This window comes from Saimiri boliviensis, chromosome 11 (genome assembly GCF_048565385.1).
Source record: "Saimiri boliviensis isolate mSaiBol1 chromosome 11, mSaiBol1.pri, whole genome shotgun sequence".
NCBI lineage: Eukaryota > Metazoa > Chordata > Mammalia > Primates > Cebidae > Saimiri > Saimiri boliviensis.
Window position 1 is genome coordinate 75,743,618 of NC_133459.1, and position 23,257 is coordinate 75,766,874.

Consider the following 23,257-nt stretch of genomic DNA (forward strand, 5'->3'; position numbering starts at 1 on the left):
GTGAGTGCCTGTAGTCCCAGCTATTCAGAAGGCTGAGGTAGGAGGTTCGCTTGAGCCTGAAAGGTGGAAGTTGCAGTGAGCCAAGATCATGCCACTGCACTCCAGCCTGGGTGACAGAGCAAGACCCTGCCTGTCTCAAAGAAAAAAAAAAGGCAGCTAGCCTGAACAGATCTTAAGGAAAAATATTTAACATCGGATGCCTAGAAGGATATGGGCAGAATATGCCTATTTTAAGGTAGAATAGTGAGATGATTTGTGTCATACACAATCTACCATTCTATCCACATTCCTCACCCTATCTACATTCCTTATTTTTCTTTACAAGTTAAAGGACTGTACAAAGATGTAAGGCAATTTCACATATAAACTATCCATAAGTACCTAACAAAATGGTGGTCTCCTAATAACAATACCTTTAAATGCTGGTATATTAGTCTGTTTTCACGCTGCTGATAAAGACATTCCTGAGACTGGGAAAGCAAAGAGGTTTAACTGGACTTACAGTTCCACATGGCTGGGGAGGCCTCAAAATCATAGCAGTAGGTGAAAGCTACTTCTTACATGGCGGGGTTAAGAGAAAATGAGGAAGAGGCAAAAGAGGAAACCCAGATAAAACCATCAGATCTCATGAGACTTATTCAGTACCACAAGAACAGTATCAGGGAAACTGCCTCCATCCCCATTATTCAAATTATCTTCCACCGGGTCCCTTCCACGACACATGGGAATTATGGGAGTACAATTCAAGACGAGATTTGGGTTGGGATACAGAGCCAAACCATATCAGCTGCTCTTTTAAAGCCATACATTGAGTGCATTCAGTCTTTTTGCAATGCTCCCTTCAGGTTTCCATTACCTTTCTGAAAAGAAAAGTGACAATGAAAGCAAAGCATATGCTATACTTGCATACTAAAGAAATGTATTTACCCTGGATTTGCAAAGGTGGGTACAGGTATGGGGTAAATACAGCCATTTCAAATGGGAGAAATTGCCTAAAACAAAGGCGTTACAGGGCTCACAAAAGTCTGAAATTCAACAGGGCAATTTTTTTTTTTTTTTTTTTTTTTTTTGAGATGGAGTTTCGCTCTTGTTACCCAGGCTGGAGTACACTGATACGATCTTGGCTCACTGCAGCCTCTGTCTCCCAGGTTCAAGCGATTCTCATGCCTCAGCCTTCTGAGTAGCTGGGATTACAAGCATGTGTCACCATGTCTGGCTAATTTTTGCATTTTTACTAGAGATGGGTTTCACCATGGTGGCCAGGCTGGTTTTGAACTCCTGACCTCAGATGATCCACCCACCTTGGCCTCCCACAGTGGTTACAAGTGTGAGCCACAGCGCCTGGCCTAGTAATTTCATCTTGTAAATATGTAAAGTTTAATTTTCAAATCTAATTAAGTACATTTTCCACTCCACTCTAATATAATATAATGTATCTTTGAATATAAGGAGCAAAGTATGGCATATGTAGTCAAAAAGAGTTTTAATATTTGTTTGCATAATTTGTATAAATCCATATTTGTTTGTATAATTTATTTGTATAAATCCATATGCAATAATGCCATAAAAAGGATTCCTGAGTCGAGGGTAGCTGAATGTCTCGGTGACCTACAGGATTTGGAGATTCTAGGATCTTATAATTAATTAAAAACAAGAGATGGACATGGTGACTCATGCCTGTAATCCCAGCAGTTTGGGAGGCTGAGGCAGGAGGACTGCTTGAGCTGGGGAGTTTGAGGATGCAGTGAGCTATAATCACTTCACTGCACTTCCCCCGGCAACAGAGAGACCTTGTCTCTTAAAAAAAAAAAAATGTGGTGAAGGGGTGGTTGGGGATTAATAGTAGATATACTCATAGTAGGTATACTGGATGTTAGAATCAATTTGGGGAAGAATCTTAACTTGATATTATCTGTTTATCTTTGAGGATACTCTGATGAGTAGAGTTAAAGTCCATCAGCTTAGAAAAAAGAAGTTACTGGCGAGGGAAGAGAAGGAAGTGTTGAAAAGAAAAGGAAGAGAAGCAAATTGATTTGGGAAGAAGCAAAAGGAGTTTTGCTTTTTTATAAAGCAAAAAAAATAGGAAGCAGCTCTTCAATGGTAGCTTCTGAAAGTCAACACTATAACAACTTCTGAATATCTGATCTCTCTGAATATACTGACACCATGGCCACTTAGATTTATCCTTCTCCTTGTTTGTTGAAAAAAAAAAAGTATTGTACAATGTTTTCTTCTTTTGGTAGTGGTTAAGTGAGCAAAGAAGAGGGAAAAAAAAATCTTCAAGCATATTTTATTATTTTACCATAAGCTAATAAGGATCTGGGAATCAGGCTGGGCAACATAGTGAGAACTCAGCTCTTAAAAACAAACAAATAAACAAACAGAGTCTTGCTCTGTAGCTCAGGCTGTAGTGCAGTGGCACGATCTCGGCTCACTACAACCTCTGCCTCCAGGTTCCTGGTTCAAGGAATTCTCCTACCTCAGCCTCTCAAGTAGCTGGGAATCCAGGCACGAGCCACCATGCCCAGCTAAGTTTTGTATTTTTTAGTAGAAACAGAGTTTCACCATGTTGGCCAGTCTGGTCTTGAACTCCTGACCTTGTGATCCACCTGCCTCGACCTCCTGAGGGATTACAGGCGTGAGCCACCATGCCCTGCTTATTTTTATTTTTTTAAGACAGAGTCTTGCTCTGTTGCCCAGGCTGGAGTGCAGTGGTGCAATCACAGCTCATTGCAGCCTTAACCTTCTGGGCTAAGTGATCCTCCTATCTCAGTCTCTTAAGTAGCTGGGACTATAGATGTGTGTCACCATGGTTGGCTAATTTTAAAAAAAATTTTTGGTCAAGTGTGGTGGCTCACACCTGTAATACCAGCACTTTGGGAGGCCGAGGCAGGTAGATTGCTTAAGCTGAGGAGCTCCAAACCAACTTGGGCAATATAGCAAAACCCCATCACTACAAAAACTTAAAAAAATTAGCCAAACGTGGTGGTGCATGTCTGTAGTCCCACCTGCTTGGGAGGCTGAGGTGGGAGGATGATTGCTTGAGCTCAGGAGGCGAAGGTTGCAGTGAGCCAAGATTGCACCACTGCACTCAAGCCTGGGTGACAGAGCAAGACCCTGCTGTCTCTACAAAAAAATCTATAAAAAAAAATTTTTTTTTTTTTTTCAGAGATGGGATCTCACTCTGTCACCCAGGCTGGGCTCAAACTCCTGGGTTCAAGAGATTCTCCCACCTCGGCCTCCCAAATTTGGGGCAATACAGGCATGAACACCATGTCTAGCCTCCTGGATTTTTTTACTGAGAGATCAACATGATTTATAGAGGAGTTGTCAGTATTTTTAAAAAAGAGAAGTATTTTGTAATTATTTTATTATAGATTCATTAAAGATTTTAAGTACAATATATAATTCAGCAAAACCTTCATTTCTAGCATGTCAGTGTTAACAAGTAATTCTGTAACAAATTATTTAAAAAATATTTTATAGCCGGGCACGGTGGCTCAAGCCTGTAATCCCAGCACTTTGGGAGGCTGAGGCGGGTGGATCACAAGGTCGAGAGATCGAGACCATCCTGGTCAACATGGTGAAACCCCGTCTCTACTAAAAATACAAACAATTAGCTGGGCATGGTGGCACATGCCTGTAATCCCAGCTACTCAGGAGGCTGAGGCAGGAGAATTGCTTGAACCCAGGAGGCGGAGGTTGCGGTGAGCTGAGATCACACCATTGCACTCCAGCCTGGGTAACAAGAGCGAAACTCCGTCTCAAAAAAAAAAAAAAAATATATATATATATATATATATATTTATAGTATGCAAAATAATTCTTAATAAAACTATGAAAATAAACTATTAAAGTATAAAATAGATTTATTTTTAACAAACTTTGCTCAGAATAATTTATTTTTCAAGAAATTAGGTGTCTTTTTTTTTTTTTTTTTTTTTTTTTTTGAGGCAGGGTCTTGCTCTGTCTCCCAGGCTAGAGTACAGTGGGCAGGCTGATGGCTCACTGCAGCCTTCACCTCCCAGGCTCAAGTGATTCTCCCACCTCAGCCTCCCTAGTAACTGGAACTACAGGCATGTGCCATGACACCCAGCTAATTTTTTTTTTTTTTTTTTTTTTTTTTTTTGTAGAGACAGGGTTTTGCCATGTTGCCCAGGTTGGTCTTGAACTCCTGGGCTCAAACAGTCAGCCTGCCTCAGCTTCCCAAAATGCTGGGTTTACAGATGTGATCCACCATGCCTGGCCAGTTATCTTAGTAAAATGTATTATTTCTTTATTGAGAGAAAATATAGAAAGGTGTGATGATAAGCGAACAGGGACTTAGCCTAGTTCCTAGTATGAACTAGAGTAAACAAAATTCCCTTACACTGCATGAGGTGTTAATGAACTCTTTAATCAGACTCTCATTGGTTTTAAAAGTCAAATTAAAACAATAAACCATGTGAATTCTTACTTTTCTAATGGTTCCCATTTTCCCATTGCTTATGTTTTCTTTTTCTGAGATCTTAAACATTGTATTATTTAAATCACCTATCTTCTCTCAATTCTGTTTGCTAAGATCATTACATTACTTTTCCTCTATAGCTAAACTAATGGTAGTTCTTATGAGTAATGGGTAAATTGAGCTCTCACCTTTTTTTTTGAGATGGATTCTTGCTGTGCCTGCCTCCTGGGTTCAAGTGATTCTCCTGCCTCAGCCTCCCAAGTAGCTGGGACTACAGGCGTGTGCCACCACGCCCAGCTAGTTTTTGTATTTTTAGTAGAGACGGGGTTTCACTATGTTGGCCAGGATGATCTCCATCTGTTGGCCTCGTAATCTGCCTGCCTCAGCCTCCCAAAGTACTGGGATTACAGGTGTGAGCCACTGTGCCCAGCCAAGCTCTCACTTTTTAAATGAGGAGCTTTCCTACTTGGATCTAGCCAACATATAGAGAAAATTATTTTCCCTTCTAAACTATTCTATACCAGCTGGGCGTGGGCAGATCCCCTGAGGTCAGGAGTTCGAGACCAGCCAGGCCAATATGGTGAAACCCTGTCTCTACTAAAATACAAAAATTAGCCGGGCATGATGGTGTCCATCTGTAGTTCCAGCCACTCAGGAGGCGGAGGCAGGAGAATTGTTTGAACCTGGTACGCAGAGGTTGCAGTGAGCCGAGACTGTGTTACTGCACTCCAGTCTGGGCAACAGTGTGAGACTCTGTCCCAAATAAATAAATAAATAAACCAGCCTACATCTTTCACTGCACTGTTATTGTATCAGTTTTATTTTTTCCCTATATTTATGTTGTAAAATATAATCATAACAAGTATTAGATTGCAATGTATAGGTTTTCCTTTTGCTGGGGTAGTGACGAAGAACAGAGAAGTGTTTCTGTGTGTCTTGGTCTCAACAGCCTGGTCATAAGAGTTTGGTCTGTTATTCAGTTTCTGTATTACAAAGGTAGGCTTTACCTTAATTTTTTATTCTTTTTTTTTTTTTTCCTTTTGAAATAGGGTCTCACTGTCACCCACACTGGAGTGCAATGGCATGAACATAGTTCACTGCAGCCTTAACTTCCTGGGCTCAAGTGGTCCTCCTGCCTCAGCCTCCAGAGTAGCTGGGACCACAGGTGTGTGCCACCACGCCCATCTAATTTTTGTACTTTTTGTAGAGAAGAGATTTTGCCGTGTTGCCCAAGCTGGTTTTGAACTCCTGGGCTCAAGTGATCTGCCCACCTTGGCTTCCCAAGGTGCTGGTATTACAGGCATTAGCCACTTCTCCCAGCCTGATTGTTTTCTTAGTATGTTTCCTGAATATTGATATTGATATTGATATCAATATGCAACAACAAATATAAAGGACATATTTGGCTTATTTGAAACAACAAACATATTTCAAAAATTATAAATTTGAAAATTTACTATAAGTCATAACTAAATTACTTTTCAGTTGTATGTTTAAAAGCAAAAAGTAGAAATCTGATGTAATGTAATGATATGAAATTCTCATTCAATAGATTGAGGACATAAACAATACGGGAACTGAATCAACATCAGAGGTAAACGGACATTTCCTTTAATGAAACATTCACCTAAAATTATCTGATTCACAAATTATCTTTTAGTATAAGAAAAAATTAAAAGGGCTTTTATTATTTTTATTATAAATATAGCAGTAACAACAGAAAAGTATGTTCTGCGAAGCAAGATCATACTTTTGCACTTTCAAACACTATAGCTCAGTGTTTTTAAAGAAAAGTATGTTTTGTTTTCATAGTTAGGTTAGAAAGACAAGTCTTACTAGTCTCAGTTTGAGATACTCTGCCAAGACAACATATTTTTTGAACTGTTACTAACAGCTGTGATTGTTGAAAGCTAACATTTATAAAAAGGCGATTTTATTTTCATCATTTGTCTTCTTTCCTCAGAGGTCCTGAGAATTTATGTTTTGGTTTTCCTTTAATAGTATAGAGTGCAGTATCTGTTTCCATGAAAAAATGTTCAACCACCACAAAAATTTTAGTCATTTCTTTTATCTAACAGAGTAAGTTAAAAATCTTTCAATTTGATGGTGTGCCTAAAACTACAGCCCATAAATTGGGAGCAATTTTATCTCAGGGCCACGTGTTTCATTTCATAACTCTTCTTAGTTTTTAGAAAAGTCAGAGGCAACAATAGATTTTATAATTAAAATAAATTAAATAATAAATATAAACTATTTTAATACAATCAAATACCAGAGAGTTTTATCTATTATATAAATGTTTAATAAATCACTTGGAAATACTGTGTTTTTTTCTCACTAAATATTAGTTTCATTAAGTATTTAAAAGCTTGCATAGAGAAAAAAATCATATGAAGAAACTTTTTTGGGGTTTAAACTCAATTGATCCACCATCAAATTGATTTAGAGTACATTCACATGCACATTTTGTGAATTGGTGCACAAAAATAGCTTAATTCAGGCAACGTCACTGCAGTTTTGTTATCTGAACAGCTGTGTTAACTCCATCTTTTAGGAAATAGAATACTTCTTGAACCTCGTCAGCAATGGACTTCAGTAAGATTAACTCATAATGCACAAATAATTTAGATGAGATATTTAACAATAATCTGAAAAAATTGTTTGTTCTTCATAATAACATTGATGACAATGAAATGGAATTCACCTATTATGGAGCTAAAGTCCCATGAAACCCAATTTTGATTAAGAAGAAATATACTAATTATCTATTTTATAAAATAGGAAGGAGATGATTCACTACTTATAACTGTGGTACCTGTCAAATCATATAAAACATCTGGAAAAATGAAAAAGAATTTTGAGGATCTAGAAAAAGAACATGAAGAGAAAGAAAGGATCAAGTATGAGGAAGATAAAAGAATAAGATATGAAGAACAACGACGATCTCTCAAGGAAGCAAAGTGTCTTTCATTGGTCATGGTAATTTTTTTTTTTTTTTTTAAGAAACAAATCAAGGCAGTTGAGTTAAGTTAGCATTTTTCTTTATGACTGAAAGGTGAGTTTTCATAATGTTTTCTTAGGATGATGAAATAGAAAGTGAAGCAAAAAAAGAGTCACTTTCTCCTGGAAAGTTGAAACTAACTTTTGAAGAATTGGAGCGGCAAAGACAAGAAAACCGGAAGAAGCAAGCTGAAGAGGAAGCAAGAAAACGTTTAGAAGAAGAGAAGCGTGCTTTTGAAGAAGCAAGGCGGCAAATGGTAAATCTATATATTTAAACCTTACAATTAATATTAATGAAGGTAGCTGGCTTTAGGTAAGTTTCATTACTCTAAAATCAAAGAGATTTTTATATACAGAAGGGCTGATTTTCTTTTTTTTTTAAAGACGGGGTTTTGCCAGGTTGGTCAGGCTGGTCTCAAACTCCCAGACTCAGGTGATCCACCCGCCTCGTCCTCCCAAAGTGCTGGGATTACGGGTGTGAGCCACTGCGCCAGGCAGAAGGGCTGATTTTCAAATGGTATACATATTCCATATGTAAAATACCTCCAGGCCAGGCACGGTGGCTCACGCTTGTAATCCCTTCACTTTGGGAGGCCAAGGCAGTCAGATCACCTGAGGTTGGGAGTTTGAAACCAGCCTGGCCAACATGGTGAAATCACGTCTTTACTAAAAATACAAAAATTAGCCAGCTGTGGTGGTGCATGCCTGTAATCCCAACTACATGGGAGGCTGAGGCATGAGAATCACTTAAACCCAGGTGATGGAGGTTGCAGTGAGCCGAGATCATGCTATTGCATTCCAGCCTGGGTGACAGAGTGAGACTGTGTCAAAAAAAAAAAAAAAAAAAAAAAAATCTGTACTGTTTTCCAGTTACAACTCTGGGACATTTTACCCAATATGCTTTAAATTTTTATTTTATAAATTTTTATTAATATATAAATATGCAAAATAATTACTCAATGAACCTGGTTTCCTTCATTTGTCAGTGAAATCTGTGATGTACTTCATGACATGGGTGCAGTACATTTTCAAACCTGATTATAAGTGTAAACCTGGCCTCAGCCTTCCAGTTTTTCAATTGTTTGAACATATCAAAATAAGTTTACTATAGAATATGGTTTACCTTTTAAAGTGTATGTGTTTGTGTGTATGTGTGTGTGTGTGTATTTATATGCATGCTTCTTTGTGTGTGTGTGTGTGTGTGTGTGTGTGTGTGCGTGCGTGTGTGGTGTGGTAGTTAAGAGCATAGATTGTGGAGCCAGATTGTCTAGATTCAGATATCAACCATTGTGCAACCATGGACAAGTGTTTTAATCTTTCGCTGTGTTAAGTAATTAAATCTCTCTCTCTTAGTTTCTTCTTTTGTAAAATGGTAAAAATTAAAGTGCTTACTTCTTTTTTTTTTAACTTCCATAATGACTTGGATTTTTTTAAATGCCTATTTCTTAAATGGTTAAACAAGTTAATATCTAGGAAGCACTTAAAATGAGGTTTGTCATATATACTAAGTTCTTGGAAATTTTTAATTATTTTTATGGTATTAACAAATTTATCAATAAAAAGTAAAATTGAAATAAGAAAACACTGATTCCAAACCTCATTTTAAGATTTAAAAATGGGCCAGGCATGGTGGCTCATGCCTGTAATCTCAGTACTTTGGAAGGCTGAGGCAGGCAGATCGTTTGAGCCCAAGAGTTCCAGACCGGTGTGAGCAACATATGGAAACCATGTCTCTACAAAAACAAATGCAAGAATTAGCCAGGTGTGGTGGTACACGTCTGTAGTCTAAGCTCTCCAGGGTCTGAGGTGAGAGGATTGCTATGGTGAACTATGAATGAGCCACTGGACTCTATCCTTGGTGACAGAGTGAGACCCTGTCTCAAAAAAAAAAAATCTAAATATGGAATATTTATAATTTTAAAGTTATAGAACTTCCTTGATCAGCTTTCTTGAATGATGTTCTAAGAATTATATATCAAAAAATTTAATTTTCTAGATATTTGAAAATATTACTCGGGTATAGCTGCATAATATCTACACATTTTAGATATTTCTGGTGGACAATTTAATAAAGAAATAGTATTAAATAAATAATACATTTCAGTTAATATTATAATTAACTAAATAATAAATTAAAACTTTAATGATAAAATCATAAAACTTGAATTTTATATAAAATAGTTCTAGATAATCTTTCATCTGATTAGTATAAGGCACCATAGTTCACAGTAAAAAAAACTACACAAATTACAAAATGAGAACTTTATTTCGCTACCAAAGAGATTCTGCGTAAATATACTTGAACCCCAATTTAAGTACACACATATACATTTTATATTTATTCTGGGAAAGTTAACACTCAATAGTAACCCCTCATTGCAGCTTCAACCTACTGGGCTCATGTGATCCTCCCACCTCAGCTTTCCGAGTAGCTGGGACTACGGGCACATCACCACGCCTGGCTATAATGTGTTTTTTGGTTTTATGTGAGATGAGGTCTTGCTATGTTGCCCAGACTGGTCTTGAACTCTTAGGCTTATGCGATCCTCCTGCCTCCTAAAGTTCTAGAACTACAGGTGTGAGCCGCCACACCAGGCTAAAAATGTTTACATATTCAATTTTATCTATAGAAATTTGACTTACTTGAAAGTTTTAACTTGAGTACATCTTTATATGGAATTTCTCCATATTTGAATATTTTATCATATAAGACATCTTTAAAAAGGAAGGGGATTTTGGTCAAATAAATTAAGGGCATTGAAACAGTATTGTGTGAAGTGGCTAATTCTGTGCCTTTTGACTGAGAATTCATTCCATTTTCTGATGAATCTCAATTCTTAGTAATGAATTGTTTATTTGGTTAGGTAAATGAAGAAGAGGAAAATCAAGACATAGCAAAAATTTTTAAAGAGTACCGCCCTGGTAAACTCAAACTTAGTTTTGAAGAAATAGAAAGGCAAAGGAGAGAAGATGAAAAAAGGAAAGCAGAAGAAGAAGCCAGAAGGAGAATAGAGGAAGAAAAGAAGGCATTTGCTGAAGCAAGGAGAAACATGGTAAGACAGAAGCTAACTGGAGAATGCTATTAGAACTCGGCTTTGAGAGTATGTTAACAGAAATCATTAGGCTTTAGAGAATACCCTATTATTTCTGGAATCTGTGCCAAGAGTAGAAATGTTTTAAAGTCTCCCATGGAATAACACCAGTTGGTTGAAGGTATTTGCTTCAATTCGGTGTTCAGAAAATTCAGATTAAATTACCATGCTTGGCACAAAGGATTGAACACAATCTCCCTTCTCTGGGAAGCCATGTTTTTTAGAACTAAGTATCCAAGGAAGAAGGAGCGAGTTTCCTCCCCTCACTTTTCCTTTCTTCCTCACCATTCTTTCCCCACCTCCTTCCCACCCTCCCTTTTCCCCTCCTTTATTCCTTTCTTTCTTTCCTTTCCTTCTTTCTTTTCAATTTTCATCCCACCCACTTTATATTAAATGACCAGAGTCATTTAATCAGAATCATTTCTCTCTCCAAAATGCTCACTCATCACTATTGAGAATTGGGACCTAACTTAACTGTCACAAGGTTATGACTGTACTCGCTATACCAGTTTTATGTTTGTAAAATGCACAGTTATCTGACCAATGATTCTCAAGCAATTTGAGGCTTGAGCACTTCATCTCCTTCTTGAAACATTGTAATTGGCTTCGGTGATACCCTAATCTGGTTTTCTTCCTCTGTATGGGTGAGCTTCAGACACATATGTCAAAGTGTTTATTTGGTTTTATTGCCTATCGCCTACACAGATGCTCAGATCAGAAACCTGGACGCCTGAAACGCTTCCATCTTCTTATTCATGCCTGTCGTACAACCAGTCACTAAGTCTCATTTATTCTAGCTCCTAAATCTATCAGTTTTTCCTAAAATCACTCTAAAATCTATCAGTTTTTCCCCCATTTTCCACTGCCACTACTATAATCCAAGTTACTGTTAGGGCCAACTCCTAATTAATTTGCTTTCTTACCTGTAACCCATTCTTTCCTATAAGGCCAGGAGTAATCTTTAAAAAGAAAGAAAGAAGCCGGGCGCGGTGGCTCAAGCCTGTAATCCCAGCACTTTGGGAGGCCGAGGCGGGTGGATCACGAGGTCAAGAGATCGAGACCATCCTGGTCAACATGGTGAAACCCCGTCTCTACAAATGGTGCAAAAAATTAGCTGAGCATGGTGGCACGTGCCTGTAATCCCAGCTACTCAGGAGGCTGAGGCAGGAGAATTGCCTGAACCCAGGAGGCGGAGGTTGTGGTGAGCCGAGATCGCGCCATTGCACTCCAGCCTGGGTAACAAAGGCGAAACTCCGTCTCAAAAAAAAAAAAAAAAGAAAGAAAGAAAGAAATTTTGATTGTGTTTTGTTACTGTTTTGCTTAATATTTTCCCACTTACCTTAAGCAAAAATCCAAAAACTTCTAAAACAAATTTCTTTATAGTCTTGCTCTTATATATTGCTCCCATTTCACTTCTTGATTCTTCCTTAATCTGCTTTTTGTTCCAAATATGCTGAATTTGTTTGCATTTCTTCAAGGTGAGAATCTCTCAGCCTTCACACTGAAACATCCCTCACTCCTTTCACCATGCTCTGCTAACTCCAGTTCACAACTTTTCACCTTCTTCCATGAATTCTTACAGCATTTAATACTCTTCTATCATAGCACTAATCCTGTATTGTTATAGTTATGGCTGTCTTTTCCACTCCATGAAGCCAAGACTGTTCATCAAACATGTGGTACAATGCCAAGCATAACAGACCTCCAGTAAATGTTGATGGAACAAGTGATGTTGAAATCTTGGGTGCCGTAGGTAATCCCTGATTCATATATGGTTTCTAGATAAAAATCCTATAGACATTGCGAATGCACTTAATTTTTGGAAAATAAGAAGGTGTAGAAGCGGTAGAAGAGAAGTAACTGTGAAGATTAAAAGATCTAGTCCTGGGGGTAGATTTGTAGGCCCAAACTGCCTTTTTACCATGATTTGCTAGTGGAAGATATGCAGGGGAGAAAACTGCATTAAACCAAAACCGAGTTTCCTAAAGACATTTCTCTATCAAGAGAAGAGAGAAAAACTTCTTCTTTCATTTATATTGTTTTCTTATCCATGAATAAGTATTGTAATTTATCCAGGAATAAGTATTATAATTTCACACTATAGCTTAGTTCATGCATATATACAATTTAAAAATTTCAGGCAATCTTTGAATTATAAACCACTTAAACATTGTTTCTGAGTTGAAATAGTTCTGTGGTAAACCCTGGATTGCCTTAATAAAACTTGGAGCAAATGAATAGTACCCCTTGCCTCTCTCATTCCCCTATATCTATTTCAACCACGGAACCACGGGGTCACAGTTCAGGGCAGAGGTTTATGTTATACTGTGCCTGGCCTACAATCTTTTTTTTTTTTTTTTGAGATGGAGTCTCACTCTGTTGCCCAGGCTGGAGTGCAGTGGTGTGATCTCGGCTCACTGCAACCTCTGCCTCTTGGGTTCAAGCAATTCTCCTGCCTCAGCCTCTTGAGTAGCTGGAATTACAGGTGCCAGCCACTACAGCTGGCTAATTTTTGTATTTTTAGTAGAGATGGGGCGTCACCATATTGGTCAGGCTGGTCTCAAACTCCTGACCTCATGATCCGCCCACCTCAGCCTCCCAAAGTGGTGGGATTACAGGTGTGAGCCACCTTGATTCACCTATAATCTTACTAGAAAGATTTTGAAGTTTGAATCTCAGCATTGCCACATAGTATTTGTGTTGACTTTAGACAATTACTTTTCAGTGCCTCAGTTTCCTTGTCTGTAAAATGAGGATATTAGTAATAACTACTTCATAGGGTTATAGGATTAAATAAACACATGTAAAGTGCTTATAACTGTACTCAGCAGCTCTAAGTATTAACTATTATTATTTTCTTTTTTTTTTTTTTGAGACCGAGTCTTGCTCTTGTCACCCAGACTGGAGTGCAATCTCCACCTCCCGGGTTCAAGTGATTCTCCTGCCTCAACCTACCAAGTAGCTGAGATTACAGCTGCCCGCCACCATGCCCAGCTAATTTTTGTGTTTTTAATAGAGACAGGGTTTTGATATGTTGGCCAGTCTGGTCTCGAACTCCTGACCTTGTGATCTGCCTACCTTGGACTCCCAAAGTTCTGGGATTACAGGCATAAGGTGCTGGGATTACAGGTGTGAGCCACCATGTCTGGCCTTATTATTTCTTTAAAATTAGCCTAACAGCAAATAAACAATAAACTCATAGCACCAAGAGTGATTTTTGCCTGATTATGAAGAGATTGCGATGGGTTATGTAATTCAATGAGACAAAATCACAATTAACTGAAATTAACTCTCTAGAATGGAGAGTTATTTTAATCCAATTAAAAAATGTTCTCAACTTTGGAAATCTTAATGTCTAATTCAAAGTACTCATGTTATGAATAAAGTATTTGTCTACATTGTAATGGAGAATAGATGGTTACCATTTCCTTCGTAACCACAAAATATTTCAGTCTTATATTTTCTAATTCTTCGCCTTTTTTTTGAACACTGTGTTGAGACTTCCTTGTTTATTGTTAAATCCTCTTGTTCTTTCTTCAATGTGAAACCTCTCTATTTAAGAAATCTCAGTTTCTTCTAGAAATATTCCCCTTTTTAGTATGAATAATCCTGGGCAGAGTGATAAAATAATTATTTTAAATAGGTAGTAGATGATGACTCCCCAGAGATGTATAAGACAATCTCTCAAGAATCTCTTACACCGGGAAAACTGGAAATTAATTTTGAAGAATTATTAAAACAAAAGATGGAAGAAGAAAAACGACGAACAGAGGAGGAACGGAAGCATAAGCTAGAAATGGAGAAACAAGAATTTGAACAACTGAGACAAGAAATGGGAGAGGTAAGATTTTTAAGAAATATTTACTTATATTTCCCATATTTATTAAGCTAAATATTTTACTTATATCACCTTAGAATAATTTTGTATTATTATTCACCTTTAGGATACTTGACATACTCCTATGAGGCACTTACATGTTACAGGTTTCTGCATAATTATGTGTACTTTCTAGTTTGTAATAACTACTCCTTCCTTGATAGTTTAATTATAAAATGTCTAGGTTTGCAAATGACTGAGCTATTACTATTTATATTTTTAATAGTTATAAATATGCATGTTTATATTTAATATATATTATATATAGACTATACAGTGCCAGCTTCATGCTTCATGGGCATGCACCTTGTGCATTCGTAAGACTCCTCCGTGTTCAGAAGGCCCTGCATTTGTAGTTTAATGCTGAGGTTGCTGTCTTGAAATTCTTTTTTGTGACATGAACATGGCTCACTGCAGCCTCTACCTCCTGTGCCCAAGTGATCCTTGTGCCTCAGCCTTCTGTGTAGCTGGGACTTTAGGTGCATGTACCACCATGTCTGGCTAATTTAAAATTTTATTTTTTTTGAGATGGAGTCTTTCTCTGTAGCCCAAGCTGGAGTGCAGTGGTGTGATCTTGGCTCACTACAACTTCCACCTCCTGGGTTCAAGCGATTCTCCTGCCTCAGCCTCCTGAGTAGTGGGGATTACAGGCATGAGCCACCATGCCCCACTAATTTTCGTATTTTAGTAGAGATGGGATTTCACCATGTTGGACAGGCTAGTCTCGAATTCCTGACCTCAGGTGATACACCTGCCTCGGCCTCCCAAAGTGCTGAGATTACAGGCATGACTTATATTTATATATAGTTATAAATAAGCATATTTAAAACTGTATATGCATATAGGCCTAGCAATTTTTTTCATAGAGATTGGGGGGTCGCACTTTGTTGCCCAGACTGGTCTCAAACTGCTGGGCTCAAGCGATTCTCCCACCTGAGCCTCCCACAGGTCTGGGATTATAGGCATTAGTCATCACGCCCAGTCACTGTCTTGAAATTCTTAATTTTATCTTTGAATTAGTGCCTATATAGGAGCCTTGCCTCACTAGAGCTTCATACTGTCTTCCTGCCTCACTGGAAAGAGTTCTCAGCAGCCCCTTTCCCAAGGCCCTGCCTAACCTCCTTCCCTCTTTGGACTCTGCTGTCATCCGGCTGGGTGGCCTAGGTTGCATGGGCAGCGGAAGAGAAAGGTAGAATGGGGGCCTGTATTCACCATCAGCCTTGGCCGCTGCCAAGGGCCAGGCCATGCACATGAACAGGGTCAGGGTCTAGGATGTAGCCTCATGACTTGGACTGGCAATGCTATGGCATGTTTGGCAGGCAACTTGGTGGGGTCCTCTCACGAACTTATGACCTAGGAACCCAGTTGTCCCTACATAGAGGTTGCAATCTCTTTCAAGTTGCCTGTTATTTATGGGTTGGGGCAGTGGGCATGTGGGAAGGGAAGTTTTACTTCTCTGCCCCAGGTATGGCTGGCAAATTATCTAGCTGACCCTGAGAATATAAATATAAATGTATAAATAAATATCAGGAATGTACTGTAGGAAAATATTTCAAGGTCTACGTACCTTATGAGTTGTGTATTTTCACCCCACATAGTGGAAAGAGCATAAAGGAATGTTTCCTCTTACCCCGTGGTTGAGTCAAGAAATTAAAGCCTCATGTCACATCATCCCAGACTATGACACCCTCTGCCTTCACCTTTTAAAACTCTGCCTAGAACTTTAGGTCGTCTTCAGGAAAAGTATACCAGAAATACCTACAGTATTTTACCATTCCATATGGTGGGATTAGGGTTTAGTAAATATTACAAAAGACTAGAAATAATTGTGAAAAGTTAGGGGGAAAGAATCTGAATAAACAAGATAAAATGGTATAAAGAACTGGAACTGGCCAGGTGCAGTGGCTCATGCCAGCACTTTGGGAAACCAAGTTGGGCAGATCACTTGAGGTCAGGAGTTTGAGACCAGCCTGGCCAACATGGCAAAACCCTGTCCCTACTAAAAATACAAAAAGAGCTGGGTGGGTGTGGTGGAACCACCTGTAATTCCAGCTGCTAGGGAGGCTGAGGCAGGAGAATCGCTTGAACCCAGGAGGTAAAGGTTGCAGTGAGCCAAGATAGTGCCATTGCATTCCAGCCTGGGTGACAGAGTCATACTCTGTCTCAAACTAACGAACGAACTAACTAAATAATTGGAGCTCAATCATGATTGATTCCTTTTTTTTTCTTTTTCTTTTTTTTGGAGAAGGAGTTTCACTCTTGTTACCCAGGCTGGAGTGCAATGGCGCGATCTCGGCTCACCACAACCTCTGCCTCCTGGGTTCAAGCAATTCTCCTGCCTCAGCCTCCCGAGTAGCTGGGATTACAGGCACACGCCACCATGCCCAGCTTATTTTTTGTATTTTTTTAGTAGAGACGGGGTTTCACCATGTTGACCAGGATGGTCTCGATCTCTTGACCTCGTGATCCACCCGCCTCGGCCTCCCAAAGTGCTGGGATTACAGGCTTGAGCCACCGCGCCCGGCACTTTTTTCTTTTTAAAAAGGCAATCTCTATCAGGCTGGAGTGCAGTGGTGTACTCATAGCTCACAGTAATCTCGAACTTGTGGGCTCACGTGATCTTCCTGCCTCAGCCTCCCAAGTAGTTGGGACTACAGGCACACACCACAACACCCAGCGAATTTTTTTCCAAGATCAGGCGCAATCAATCAGCATGTTCAGGGTGGTATGGCTGTAGACCTAGTGAATTGTTTGATTGAAGAGATAATCTCTCGCTCTGTTGCCCAGGCTGGCCTTGAACTCCTGGGCTCAAGTGATCCTTCCACCTTGGCCTCCCAAAGTGTTGGGAGTACAGGTGTGAACCACTGTGCCTGGCCAGTTGACTCCTTTTCTATCTTTGCTGGCAGAATATATAATTGAGGATACAAGTGATATGTAGAGAAATGCATACATTTTACCAAACTGTATCTCCAGAAATGCTTTTAAGTATTGAGTGATATTTAACTTTATAAGACCATCATAAAATCAAAAGTAGGAAAAATTTTAGATACTCTGGATCTATTTAGAGATGAAGAAAATCAGGCTGGGCACAGTGACTCATACCTGTAATCCCAGCACTTTGGGAGGCTGAGTTGGGCAGATCACCTGAAATCGAGAGTTTGAGACCAACCTGACCAACATGGAGAAACTCAATTTCTACTAAAAATAGAAAAATTGGCTGGGAGTGGTGGCACATGCCTGTAATCCCAGCTACTTGGGAGGCTGAGGCAGGAGAATCTCTGGAACCTGGGAGGTGTAGGTTGCGGTGAGCCGAGATTGTGCCATTGCAATCCAGCCTGGGCAACAAGAATGAGACTCCTCAAAAAACAAAAAACAACAACAAAAAAACCTTAAATCCTACAGTCAGTAAGCAACTGGACAGAAGCCCGCACAGTACCAGAGCCAGGACTAGAACTCATATGACTCCTAGTCCAGTGTTCTTTCAATTATCTTTTTGCTTTCCCCTAACAAAGATTTTCCTACAACTCCTAGAAAAAACTAATCTTGTCATTAATATTTTAGTTTTAGCAGGTTATCAAGGAGTATAAGAGGATTTTAATGATATTCCTTAATGAAAATAGTACTTTAAGTAGAATAAGATGTTTTCAATAAAGCCTTAAATCTGTAGCACCATTTTGAGTTAGTAAATTTGGACACTGCATTTAGAGAAGAGGTTAAACTTTATTTTTGGTCTCAAGTAAGAAACAGTGCATACTTTTTAGATGATTTATTGTGCAAACTAATATGCTGATAACATACAATTTTTTTTTTTTTTTTTTTTTTGAGTCAGGCATGGTGGCACATGCCTCTAGTCCCAGCTCCTTGGGAAGCTGAGGCAGGAGGACTGCTTAAACACAGGAATTCAAGGCCAGCCTGGGCAACATAGTGAGACTCTCTCTAAAACAACAGCAAAAAACTTTTTTTTTTTTTTTGAAGGAAGAGGAAGAAAATGAAACCTTTGGATTGAGCAGAGAATATGAAGAATTGATCAAATTAAAAAGGAGTGGCTCCATTCAAGCTAAAAATCTAAAAAGCAAGTTTGAAAAAATTGGACAGTTGTCTGAAAAAGAAATACAGAAAAAAATAGAAGAAGAACGAGCAAGAAGGAGAGCAATTGACCTTGAAATTAAAGAGCGAGAAGCAGAAAATTTTCATGAGGTATATTACCTTTATTTTTTTAACATAATTATGGTATAGTAATGATAATAATTTTTTTTTTTTTTTTTTTTTTGAGACGGAGTTTCGCCCTTGTTACCCAGGCTGGAGTGCAATGGCGCGATCTCGGCTCACCGCAACCTCTGCCTCCTGGGTTCAGGCAATTCTCCTGCCTCAGCCTCCTGAGTAGCTGGGATTACAGGCACGTGCCACCATGCCCAGCTAATTTTTTGTATCTTTAGTAGAGACGGGGTTTCACCATGTTGACCAGGATGGTCTCGATCTCTCGACCTTGTGATCCACCCGCCTCGGCCTCCCAAAGTGCTGGGATTACAGGCTTGAGCCACCGCGCCCGGCCCAGTAATGATAATAAATTTAACAGAAGTAACACTGGCTTTGAAATAAGTTTTAGTACTTACAATTAATCATTGGTATATATAGAAATCTGGGAAGTAAATAGCAAAAACACATTTACATCTTAAATTTCAAAAGACTAGCATTGCTTCATAATCGCCTTTATCAGTTTTAAAACCTATAGTGAATGTCAAATGGTTCACACTAGCAAAAATGTTCAAAAATATTTTTTGGCTGGCTTACGCCTATAATCCCAGCACTTTGGGAGGCCAAGGAGGAGTTCTAGACCAGGCTGGGCAACACAGTGAGACTCCATCTCTACAAAAAAATTATATAATTAAAAAGAATATATTTTTTGGCATATGTTTTAGTTGAGTCAGTAGAACCAGTGTATATTCAAGTTAAACTCCAGATTATTCATACTTTGTTTTTTAGATGAAACCCATACAGTCTGTAATATTTGCTCAAAGTTACAGCAATAATTCATTGTGAAAGAGCCTAAATGAGAATTCTGATGACATGAATTTGAATTATCTTCAAACATAAAGAGGCAATCACTGACCTGCAATCTCCCTTCTAGCTTAAGGACTATTTCTGTGATTGTGAATACTGGTTTCAGTGAGATCTAGATTTTTTTTTTCTGCCAGAATTGCCATAATATTTAACAGAATTTAACCTATATTCTAGAAATACATTTTGATCAAATATTCAGCTAGCAAAAAGGGTATGGGAATTTGGGAGGGCCTTCAGAGGAGACTGGATAAAAGGACAGAATGAAGAAATTGTGTGCCAATTATTGGGACTCTAAAATTCATTATTATTGAAGCATGCACGAGTGCAAAGGACAGCAAAAGATAATGAAGATGCAAGCACAAGTGAGATGATCATGGAGTCTTAGATGACATGTGAAACGATTTTTTAAAAACCTGGATATTGGCTGGGCAGTGGCTCATACCCCTAATCCCAGCACTTCCGGAGGCTGAGGTGGGTGAGTCACTTGAGCCGATTTCAAGACCAGCCTGGGAACATGGCAAAACCCTATCTGTATAAAAAATACAAAAAAAGTATCCAAGCATGGTGGCGCACGCCTGCAGTCCTAGCTACTCGGAAGGTTGAGGTGGGAGGATCGACTGAGCCTGGGTGGTTGAGGGGCTGCAGTGAACTGTGATTGCATCACTGCACTCCAGCCTGGGTGTCAGAGCAAGACCCTGTCTCAAAAACAAAACATGGATATTGCCAGACAGGTATTGTCTATACAGCTAGATCATGCTGAAGCTATATGGTATTAGATACATGCATTAAAAAATTATTTGAGGCCGGCCGGGTGTGGTGGCTTATGCCTGTAATCCAAGCACTTTGGAGGCCAAGGCAGGCGGATCACCTGAGGTTGGGAGTTCAAGACCAGCCTGACCAACATGGTGAAACCCTGTCTTAAAAAAAAAAAAAAAAAAAAAAAAAAAAATTATCTGACGCCATGCGCAGTGGCTCACACAGTGGCAACCCCAAAACTTTGGGGGGCCAAGGTGGGCAGATCACATGAGGAGTTCAAGACCAGCCTGGCCAACATGGTGAAACCCCTGTCTCTACAAAAACACAAAAATTAGTTGGGCATAATGGGGGGTTCCTGTAATCCCAGCTACTCAGGAGGCTCAGGCAGGAGAATCACTTGAACCCGGAGGCAGATGTTGCAGTGAGCTGAGATCACACCACTGCAATTCAGCCTGGCGACAGGGCGAGACTCTGTCTCAAAGAAAAAAGATATTATTTGACTACTATGTCCACAGGACAACATCAGTTAACTAAATTTACAGTCCCTGTTCACATGGGTGGGTTGAGGGTCGGTGGAGGAATGGAAAACAGTTATCAGATGGTTAACAAATTAAAGCTATGAAGATTTTTTTTTTTTTTTTTTTTTGAGACGGAGTTTCGCTCTTGTTACCCAGGCTGGAGTGCAATGGCGCAATCTCGGCTCACCGCAACCTCCGCCTCCTGGGTTCAGGCAATTCTCCTGCCTCAGCCTCCTGAGTAGCTGGGATTACAGGCACGTGCCACCATGCCCAGCTAATTTTTTGTATTTTTAGTAGAGATGGGGTTTCACCATGTTGACCACGTTGGTTTCGATCTCTTGACCTTGTGATCCACCCGCCTCGGCCTCCCAAACTGCTGGGATTACAGGCTTGAGCCACCGCGCCCGGCTAGCTATGAAGATTACTAAAGCAGAGTAAGGTAAATAAGAGTACATGTTACTATTTTATACAGGGTGGTCAGAGAAGGCCTGAGGATTTGAAGTAGGGCTGGGATGGAAAGCACAGGTAAGTATATAGGAGTCAAAACTGGCAGGACTTGGGGATGGTGATGGAGAGGAAGAAAGAAAGAGGAAGGAATCATACTAACAAGTATACAGTAACAATATGGGAAATCAGTGTTTGGAAGGAAGAGGTTCCATAAGCTATTTCAGACAAATAGAGATGCTGCGAAACATCCAGTTATCAACCAATCAATTCAATATGCATTTGAGCTTGTGTTAACATACAAGCCCAGGGCCTGGGCTAGTTGTAGATAAACCATTTCATCACTGCTAAAAGCAAACACCATTTCTATTTTTTAATTTTTTTTAAAAATGGGGGTCTTGCTCTGTTGCCCAGGTTGGAGTGCAGTGGTGCAATCTCAGCTCACTGCAACCCCCTCTAGGGTTAAAGTGATTCTCCTGCCTCAGCCTCTCGAGTAGCTGGGATTACAGGTGCCCACCACCACGCTCAGCTAATTTTTTGTATTTGCAGTAGGCACGGGTTTCACTGTCCTGACCTCATGATTCACCTGCCTCAGCCTCCCAAAGTGCTGGGATTACAGGCATGAGCCACACTGTGCCTGGCCGCAACCATTTCTATTTTTTAACATCTAAAAAATGTTGAACACTTTTAACATGTTGGATCTATTGTTTTGAGGATATATAAGTTGATATGTCTTTAAGTTCAGTCTAAGTATGTATAACTGAAGAAAATTCTAAGTATTGTAAATGCTATAATAGAAATTGTATACTTAGTGTTACAGAATCAAATTGGGTAGAGTCAATATACCTAGGACATGTTTAACAAGCCCAAGAAGGTGAGATTTAAGCTGAGTGTGAAGGCCGAATAAAAGTTGCAGGTAAAGAGGAGAAACATTCCAGATAGGAGAAGCCTTTCAGATTAACTCAGAGGTTGTAAAAATATATCTGGGGAATGGAAAACAGGTTCAAAGGACTACAAGGCAAAGTTCACAGAATAAGTGATAGGATACAAAGTTGTAAAAGTAGGTTGTGGCTAGTTAATGAAGGTCTTTTTAAACCTTGCAGGCACTATGATCAGGAGAACAATATTAATCATCAACTTTTTAGGTCAGAGTAAGAAAGGATTTATGTTTATGCAAGAATTCTGGGACCACGGAGGATGAACTGCAAGACAGGCATCAAGTTGGGGCCAGGGGAGAAAAACAGACCTAACTAACAAAACTAGGTTAGACTCAGGTATGGATAGGAGTCAAACATACAAACAAAAAGGATTATAGGTACTTGGTTGCTTTTTGGGTACTTGGTTGCAGATGGGGCTACCATTACTTCCGGATAACTAGATGATGCTATAGAGAAATCACTTCTGGGGAGGTGGGGTGTACAGTTTTGGCGATAATTGGGTAAGGTAAAGGTAGTCTAACATAGGTCCTAAACTCAGGTGAGGCGCAAGAACTACAGATTTTTATGGACAGAAAGTACAAGTAGATAAAGCTGCTTATAAAGTTAATTGTTGAAGGTGAATGATAAAACCCTGGAGAACACCAATATTTAGTGGATGAATGGCCAAAGATGAGTCTTTATAGGTGTATCATGGAAAAGTTAAGTTCAATCAGCATGCACTTGCTTCCTTTTGTTAAGGGTAGTGAAACCTTAGCAGTCATACCCAAACCTACAAAATATGTAGTAAAGAATAAAAATGAAAGATAGGTGATTTCTTGTTTTATTGCTATTAGTGACTCTCTAGCATACATGGATGCGATATTTGGACGTGGCTCAACTTCTATGACCCAGAGTATCCTGAATGGAGTTTCCTCTGGAGGACATTGAAGTCCCTCCTATCTATCATACTTTCTGGGTTAAAGGTGATTGAAAGTCTAAAAACTTAGCAGCTGGATGCAGTGGCTCACACCTGTAATCCCATCACTTTGGGAGTCTGAGGCAGGTGGATCACCTCTGAGGTCAGGAGTTTGAGACCAGCCTGGCCAACATGGCGAAACCCCGTCTCTACTAAAAACACAAAAATT

The 23,257-nt window shown here is 39.4% G+C and overlaps 1 protein-coding gene across 5 annotated transcripts in view; it reads left to right on the forward strand.

Moving 5' to 3' along the window:
* Positions 1–23,257, forward strand: part of NEXN (nexilin F-actin binding protein) — a 45,687-nt gene that overhangs the window by 17,627 nt on the left and 4,803 nt on the right. For 4 of the 5 annotated variants that reach the window (XM_010347340.3, XM_010347360.3, XM_074381040.1 and 1 more), the window contains 6 exons: positions 6,000–6,041; positions 7,229–7,426; positions 7,528–7,704; positions 10,312–10,500; positions 14,183–14,380; positions 18,392–18,613. In XM_010347340.3, the coding sequence (XP_010345642.1) occupies positions 6,000–6,041; positions 7,229–7,426; positions 7,528–7,704; positions 10,312–10,500; positions 14,183–14,380; positions 18,392–18,613 (1,026 nt within the window). The remainder of the gene's footprint in view (positions 1–5,999; positions 6,042–7,228; positions 7,427–7,527; positions 7,705–10,311; positions 10,501–14,182; positions 14,381–18,391; positions 18,614–23,257) is intronic. The other variant, XM_074381042.1, reaches the window with a different exon arrangement.